General features: G+C 44.8%; 1 protein-coding gene across 1 annotated transcript in view; it reads left to right on the top strand.

Annotated features, from left to right (window-relative positions):
- The first annotated feature begins 308 nt into the window (after positions 1-308).
- Positions 309-9,153, top strand: part of LOC112215174 (protein RUFY3-like) — a 51,051-nt gene continuing 42,206 nt past the window's right edge. Inside the window, 2 exon segments of the mRNA XM_042320207.1 lie at positions 309-879; positions 6,472-6,645. Coding sequence (XP_042176141.1) covers positions 702-879; positions 6,472-6,645 — 352 coding nt within the window. The 5' untranslated portion in view covers positions 309-701.

Genomic DNA, 9,153 nt, shown 5'->3' with positions numbered 1-9,153 from the left:
AGGTAAGTCATTGAGAACAACTTATTTTACTTAACAAATTACCAAGAGATACCAATGTTTCAATACTTGTCCTAAAAACATTAATGTTGTAGGCTGATTGAAACGATAGTTAATGCCCACTGCTTTTACACAGGAGAGTTGTAGTGCCTGTTAAGTGGTGGTTCTCAGTTCAGTGTTTTGATTAATACTCCTTCCCAACCAGGAAATCTGGCTGATGCCAGAAAGAAAGATGAAGCTCTCCCTCCCTGCAACAAAGCAAAAAAATTTTTTACGCATGCACCATCTGGTCACGTGATGCTGATCTGTTACCCAACAAGCTCATTATCAGGCAGCCATCTTGGTGTCTATCATCGGAGCAGCGACTCACAGCCTACTCTATCTGAGCTAGCTGGGCGAGAGGAGAGGCAGAGCGTTGTTATCCCAGTACCCAGACCGCACCGCGCTGCAGAGACGCACAGGGGAGAGGGCAGGGCTGCAGCCTTTGTTGAGACCGACGCACGGTGGCTTTTCTCCTTACTCATCTGTGAAGGGAGGAGAGCGTGAAGGGCGAGGAATAACAAACCCAGCATCCATCCAGCCTCCTCTTTTCTCTCTCCCTTTGTTTTCAGCAAATAGACTGGCCTTACTTTGCATTGCCTGTTTTTCTGGAGAGAGCTGCGTTGTTTCCATTTGCCTCTCAGCCCTCTATTCGCTGAGTCATCATGGCAGACCTGATGGCCCAGCCCGACGCCCCGACTCCCACCACCGACAAGATCACGCAGGCCGCCCGGGAGACCATCTACCTGTGTAACTTCCGCGTGTCGGTGGACGGAGAATGGCTCTGTCTCAGGGAGCTGAATGACATCTCCCTCACCCCAGACCCAGAGCCAGCCCACGAAGGTACAGACAGGGCTGAGGCTGACCTAGTCTAGGAGGATGGGGAGGGTCGGGGGTGGTTGGATGTTCAGGAGGATGTTGTGGTAATGAATTACATCATTGGTTCTCAGCGCTTGGTAACCCACTGATTTAACTCAATGATTACAAGTGTCTTGCAGGGAGGAGGGCTGGGATATAGACACTCAGGATATCCTCTCTCCATCCTGCCTCCGTACAGTAACAGACCAGTGTTTTCGATGCTCTCGTTTAGCTGTGGCGCTGCGCCACACGTTGAAGATGCTAGAACAGTCCACATTATACTTTTCCTCTACAAACAAAAGGCGTAATGACAAATTAGACAACCCCATGGAATAGTTGATCTATTAGCTTTTATACTGAAAAAAAATATAAACGTAACATGGGCTGAATAAAATATCCCAGAAATGTTCCATATGCACAAAAAGCTTATTTATCTCAAATTTTGGTTCTGTTCACAAATTTGTTTACATCCCTGTTAGTGAGAATTTCTCCTTTGCAAAGATAATCCATCCACCTGACAGGTGTGGCATATCAAGAATCTGATTAAACAGCATGGTCATTACATAGGTGCACCTTGAGCTGGGGACAATAAAAGGCCACTCTAAAACCATGTGGTTTTGTCACACAACACAATTTCACAGATGTCTGAAGTTTTGAGGGAGTGTGCATTTGGTATGCGGACTGCAGGAATGTCCACCAGAGCTGTTTTATCTTTGTATTTAATCTTTAACTAGGCAAGTCAGTTAAGAACAAATTCTTATTTACAATGATTGCCAAACCTGGTCAATTCTGCGCCGTCCTTTTTAGAGAATATGGCTGTATGGCCAACCGGCCTCACAACCGCAGACCATTTGCACAACTGAAGAATAGAAACCATAAACCAAGCTCTTCGTCTTGACCTGACTGACGATGTTCAGCATCGTAACTGACTTCAGTGGGCAAATGCTCTGATGGCCACTAGCACACTGGATAGGTGTGCTGTTCACAGATTAATCCCGGTTTCAACGGTTTACGATGCTCTGGATCGACGTGTACTATAGTTCCAGTTCTCGCTAATATCCAGCAACTTCGCCATTGGAGGAGGAGTGGGAGCCACAGCCATTGGGACAACATTCCACAGACCACAATCAACTCTGAGAAGATGTCACGCTGCATGAGGCACATGGTGGTCACACCAGATACCGGTTTGCTGATCTAAGCACCTAACTTTGTTTTAAGGTATCTGTGACCCACAGATGCATATCTGTATTCCCAGTGTTGTGAAATCTGAAGTGAAGCCTAATTGATTTAAATTCACTGATTTCCTTAAGAATTTTAACTCCGTAATGTCTTCAGAAATTGTTGCATTGATATGGTTTGTTCAGTGTAGCTTGCTTTTTGTTCTAGGCGAGATAAATGTTCTTCTTGAGGTGCATTCAAGTTGAGTGCCCACAGGCCGCACAACAGTAATTTAAAATAAACAAATGTATAAACCCATCCACTTCCCCCACTCTTCTTCTTCTTTTACAGGTTTTCTGCCGGTTGAAAGTTTGGACACACCTACTCATTGAAGGGGTTTTCTTTATTATTTGCTGTTTTCTACGTAGTTGATTTGTTCACTATTATTCTACAATGAAATTACACATGGAATCATGTAGTAACCAAAAAGTGTTAAACAAATCAAAATATACTTTATATTTGCGATTCTTCAAATAGCCACCCTTTGCCTTGACAGCTTCGTACACTTGGCATTCTCTCAATGAGCTTCACCTGGAATGCTTTTCCAACAGTCTTGAAAGAGTTCCCACATATGCTGAGCACTTGTTGGCTGCTTTTCCTTCACTCTGCGGTCCAACTCATCCCAAACCATCTCAATTAGGATGAGGTCAGGGGATTGTGGAGGCCAGGTGGTCTGATGCAGCACCTTCTTGGTCAAATAGCCCTTACACAGCCTGGAGGTGTGTTGGGTCATTGTCCTCTCAAAAAACAAATGATAGTCCCACTAAGCCCAAACCAGATGGGATGGCGTATCGCTGCAGAATGCTGTGGTAGCCATGCTGGTTAAGTGTGCCTTGAATTCTAAATAAATCGCTGACAGTGTCAACAGCAAAGCACCCCCACACCATCTCACCACCACCTCCGCCATGCTTCACGGTGGGAAATACACATGCGGAGATCATCCGTTCAAATGCTTCAAGAGGGCATTGTTCCTGTTCCCAAGAAAGCTAAGGTAACTAAGCTAAATGACTACCGCCCCATAGCACTCACTTCCGTCATCTTGAAGTGCTTTGAGAGACTAGTCAAGGACCATATCACCTCCACCCTACCTGACACCCTAGACCCACTCCAATTTGCTTGCTGCTCTAATAGGTCCACAAACGATGCAATCACACTGCACACTGCCCTAACCCATCTGGAGAAGAGGAATAACTATGTAAGTATGTTGTTCATCGACTACAGCTCAGCATTTAACACCATAGTACCCTCCAAACTCGTCATTAAGCTCGAGACCCTGGGTCTCGACCCCGCCCTGTGCAACTGGGTCCTGGACTTCCTGACTGGCCGCCCGCAGGTGGCGAGGGTAGGTAACAACATCTCCACCCCGCTTATCCTCAACACTGGGGCCCCACAAGGGTGCATTCTCAGCCCTCTCCTGTACTCCCTGTTCACCCACGACTGCGTGGCCATGCACGCCTCCAACTCAATCATCAAGTTTGCAGACGACACTACAGTCGTAGGCTTGATTACCAACAACGACGAGACGGCCTACAGGGAGGAGGTGAGGGCCCTCGGAGTGTGGTGTCAGGAAAATAACCTCACACTCAATGTCAACAAAATAAAGGAGATGATCGTGGACTTCAGGAAACAGCAGAGGGTGCAGCCCCCTATCCACATCGACGGGACAGTAGTGGAGAAGGTGGAAAGTGTTAAGTTCCTCGGCGTACACATCACGGACAAACTGAAATAGTCCACCCACACGGACAGCGTGGTCAAGAAGGCGCAACAGCGCCTCTTCAACCTCAGGTGGCTGAAGAAATTTGGCTTGTTACCAAAAACACTCACAAACTTTTACAGATGCACAATCGAGAGTATCCTGTCGGGCTGTATAACTGCCTGGTACGGCAACTGCTCCGCCCACAACCGTAAGGTTCTCCAGAGGGTTGTGAGGTCTGCACAACTCATCACCGGGGTCAAACTACCTGCCCTCCAGGACACCTACACCACCCAATGTCACAGGAAGGCCATAAAGATCATCAAGGACAACAACCACCCGAGCCACTGCCTGTTCACCCCGCTATCATCCAGAAGGCGAGGTGCATCAGTACAGGTGCATCAAAGCTGGGAACGAGAGACTGAAAAACAGCTTCTATCTCAAGGCCCTCAGGTTGTTAATCTGCCATCAATAACATTGAGTGGCTGCTGCCAACATACTGACTCAACTCCAGCCACTTTAATAATGGAAAAATTGATGTAATAAATGTATCACTAACCACTTGAAATAATGCCACTTTATATAATGTTTACATACCCTACATTACATTACGTAAATTGTTGGTTGTCTGCATGAACCCAGCCTTTACTATGAGTCATCCATACACCAATTGTCTTAATCATTTATTTACTAATTAAATAATCACAGAAATGCACAAACAAACAACAGTTGTAGTTATGAGGAGGTTCCCTAGTGGGCTAAGCCGATATGATGGCTTGATGGACAAAGGGAAGTGGGTGTGGACTAAAAAGGGTGGAAAAGACAAAAGGAGTCACTACACCGTTGATAATTATATGAATTGAAATGCTAATCCTTTGCACATGAACGCTTAGTCTCAATCAATATAGATTTACGCCCAGTGTGTGATCTCTGTTGGAATCGTCAGTCCTTCTATTGGAGAGTTCGTCCGAGCGTCTCTCTGATTCCCTGAAGTATTTCGTGGTTAGAATGAGTACTTCAGAGTATCATTCAGAAATGTTCTCATGGAATAGATGTTTCGGCAGTTGTCGGTCTTCGCATCCCAGGTTGACATCATGTCTAGCTGCAGACTAGTAATTAGTATCTAAGATTTGCTCTTATTCTGTAGGGATCGGTAGTCTCAGAGTTGAACCATTTTCAGCTGTGTAGCCAATGCTCCACGTGGTATGGTAGGAATTCAACAACCATTACAACCTTAGTTTATACTGAGGTTTTTGTGGTCTAACCTCAACCTGTGCCCCTCAGTGTCCAATGAGGTACGCGTGGTCTGAAGAGGATTTCCTCAGGAGTTTTTTTTTATTCGTAACAGTAGAAAAGGGCTGTTTCATGACGCCCGATCATGTCTGTGCTCACGGGTGCGGGCCAATGACTTTGATAAACTTTGACGGTTTAACATCACCTTACATCATTTCACAAATATTTTCATCTTTACTCGTTCATTTTATACAATAATTAGATGCAAACCCCATAATTGATAAATGTACATATTCAGAGATATAGTTTGTGTTTTCTGTCCTCTCTGGGGTCACCAAATGAAACACACTTGTCATACCCGTCCCTCAAGTGTCCACGGACCATTCCTACCTTCTCACAAGTGGACATTTTGTGTCAAATCCTTATTTTTGGGGATTCAGGAGTTCGCCATGTGAAATCCTTTGTTCTCTCTGTGTCTCTTTCTGCATGGCCAGGGGGAGAGAGTCTCCTCCAGGAATTTACGACCTGAGATAACAGAACCTGGGTGTAGGAGAGAGAGGGGGAAGCCACTAGCTATACCCATAAAGGGCCACATCATGACAGCACAGTCAACTTAGTGTATGTAAACTTCTGACCCACTGGAAATGAGATACACAGTGAATTATAAGTGAAATAATCTGTAAACAATTATTGGAAACATTACTTGTCATGCACAAAGTAGATGTCCTAACCGACTTACCAAAACTATGTTAACAAGAAATTTGTGGAGTGGTTGAAAAACTAGTTTTAATGACTCCAACCTAAGTGTATGTAAACTTCTGACTTCAACTGTATATTGTAGTTGCTTGATATTTATATTGACATCCAGTAGGCTGTCTCTCGAGGGCGAGACCATGTCACAGCCTTGAAGACAGTCTGGTTAGTGTTAATGAGACCCGGTTGGAATGTGAAGAGGTGGCTGTGATATTCTTTGCCAGTTTTGCAGTCAGATTAGTCAATGACTTCCTTTGATGTCTCACTATTATAAGACATGGATCCAAATAACACTAGTGTGTCTTGCTGAAGAAAGAACCACCAGGATTTCACAGGGATTTGTTTTTTGTCATTTACCTACAAAAATGCTTGATTTTGGTTCTCCAATGCTGACATTTTGCCTGACAATATGCAATGATTTTGTCCAATTTGTCGCAAAAATGCGCTGACGGGTGAAAAGGTTTGTTGCTACATCCTCTGTCTGTTGGAAGATATTCTTCCTGTCTCTATTCTCAGTTTTGATTGGCTGCTGCCTTCAACTAGTTTTGGTGACATGGTGACTATTGTACCAGGGTTTGTTTGTTGACATCTCTTCTTTCTCTCTCTTCCCTCTCTCCTTTATCTTTTCTACTTGTCCCTCTATTTCTTCCTCTACTCTCTCCCTCTATCCCTCTGTCCAGATCCGAAGGACCCTATAGCCATCGAGCGGTTGAACCTGATGAACATGGCTAAGCTGAGCATCAAGGGTCTGATTGAGTCGGCCCTGAACCTGGGCAGGACCTTGGACTCTGACTACGCTCCGTTACAGCAGTTCTTCGTGGTCATGGAGCACTGCCTCAAACACGGACTCAAAAGTACAGAGACGTGGGCTACCTACCTATGTTGTTGTTTGTTCTCGTCCCAGATCTGTTTGTGCGGTCTTGTTTCACCAAACGTGACATAGGAGTGACCATAGGAGTTGGTTGGCTGAACAGATCTGGGACATGTTTGTATAGATGTAGGCTTCTTTCTCTGGTGTAACAAGAATCCTAAGTCATATCTTTGATAATAATAATTTGAGAACCATGCTCCCAAATTTTTACCAACACATCTTACTCGTGGAAATTCTACTCTTGACCACAGCTACACGCCTTTTGGACACGGGGTATAAGGCCCGCTCTCGTCCTCCTTTTGGCAAATCCGACCATGACTCCATCTTGCTTCTCCCTGCCTTCAAAACAAAGACTTGAGGGAAGTGCTGGTGGTCAGGTCTATACAGCGTTTGTCTGACCAATCAGAATTCTGGCGTCATGACTATTTTAATCACGTGGACTGAAATATGTTCCGGGTTGCCTCAGGAGATTAACATCAATGAATACGCAGACTCCGTCACCAGATTAAATTAAAATGGCGCCGGAAGAAATGGCAGCAGTTTTACGGGCGCCCACCCAATTGTGTTTTTTTGCGTTATTTGTAACTCATTTTGTACATAATGTTTCTGACACCGTATCTTACGGCAAAAAATAGCTTCTGAATTTCAGGACAGCGATCACTCACCTCGGATTAGACAAAGAGCTTCTGGATTTCAGGACAGCGATCACTCACCTCGGATTAGACAAAGAGCTTCTGGATTTCAGGACAGCGATCACTCACCTCGGATTAGACAAAGAGCTTCTGGATTTCAGGACAGCGATCACTCACCTCGGATTAGACAAAGAGCTTCTGGATATCAGGACAGCGATCACTCACCTCAGACTAGACAAAGATTTTTTTCTTCAACAAGCAAGACGCACAGGACATTCTCCTAACATCCGACAAGGCCAACATCCCAGTTATTTGCAAGAGGAAGAGGCGCAGGTACAGGGGACACAGAGCAGGATGCCTCATCCAGACCCGCAGAAGGCGAGTCGGAAAGCTGCCGTTACCATCAATATCCTACCAACGTGCAATCATTGGACAATAAACTAGACGAGGTACGATCACGAATATCCTACCAACGGGACATCATTGGACAATAAACTAGACGAGGTACGATCACGAATATCCTACCAACGGGACATCATTGGACAATAAACTAGACGAGGTACGATCACGAATATCCTACCAACGGGACATCAACAACTGTAATATCCTATGTTTCACGGAATCATTGCTGAATGAGGACATGGATTTTCAGCTATAGGGATATACGCTGCACTGGCAAGACAGAACAGAGGAGTGGGGGCGGTCTGTGCATGTTTGTAAACAACAGCTGGTTCACAAAATCTAAGGAGGGTCTCTAGATTTTGCTCGCCTGAAGTAGAATATATTGTAGAGTATATTGTGATAAATTGCAGGCCACACTACTTGCCTAGAGAGTTTTCAGCTATACTTTTCGTGGCAGTTTATTTACCACCACAGAGAGAAGCTGGCATAAGGAAATAAGGAATAAAGGAAATAAGCAAACAGGAAACCACTCACCCAGAGGCGGCGCTCCTAGTGGCCGGAGACTTTAATGCAGGGAAACTTAAATCAGTTCTACCAAAGCTCTATCAACATGTTAAATATGCAACCAGAGGGAAAACAATTCTAGATCATATGTACCCCACACACAGAGACGCGTACAAAGCTCTCCCTCGCCCTCCATTTGGTAAATCCGACCACAATTCTATCCTCCTGATTCCTGCTTACAAGCACAAATTAAAGCAGGAAGCACCAGTGAGATGAAGCAGATGCTAAACTACAGGACTGTTTTGCTATCACAGACTGGAACATGTTCCGGGATTCTTCTGATGGCATTGAGGAGTACACCACATCAGTCACTGGTTTTTTTATGAATTTATTTGCAAATTATGGTGGAAAATAAGTATTTGGTCACCTACAAACAAGCAAGATTTCTGGCTCTCACAGACCTGTAACTTCTTCTTTAAGAGGCTCCTCTGTCCTCCACTCGTTACCTGTATTAATGGCACATTAGAATCCTCCTTTTTTTACTCACTGCTTTAGCACATTCTGCCAACCCGGATGTCCTAGCCGTGTCTGAATCCTGGCTTAGGAAGGCCACCAAAAATCCTGACATTTCCATCCCTAACTATAACATTTTCCGACAAGATAAAACTACCAAAGGGGGCAGAGTTAGCCTGCAGAGTTCTGTCTTACTATCCAGGTCTGTACCCAAACAATTCGAGCTTCTACTTTTAAAAATCCACCTTTCTAGAAACAAGTCTCTCACCGTTGCCGCTTGTTATTGACCCCCTTCAGCTCACAGCTGTTCCCTGGACACCGTGAATTGATTATCCCCCATCTATCTTCAGAACTCGTGCTGCTAGGTGACCTAAACTGGGACATGCTTAACACAATCTCACACAAATTATCAAGGAACCTACCAGGTACAACCCTAAATC

The sequence above is a fragment of the Oncorhynchus tshawytscha genome, linkage group LG04, assembly GCF_018296145.1.
Source record: "Oncorhynchus tshawytscha isolate Ot180627B linkage group LG04, Otsh_v2.0, whole genome shotgun sequence".
Taxonomy (NCBI): domain Eukaryota; kingdom Metazoa; phylum Chordata; class Actinopteri; order Salmoniformes; family Salmonidae; genus Oncorhynchus; species Oncorhynchus tshawytscha.
Note: the sequence above shows the minus strand (reverse complement) of the source record. Positions and strands in the feature narration are given on the sequence as shown.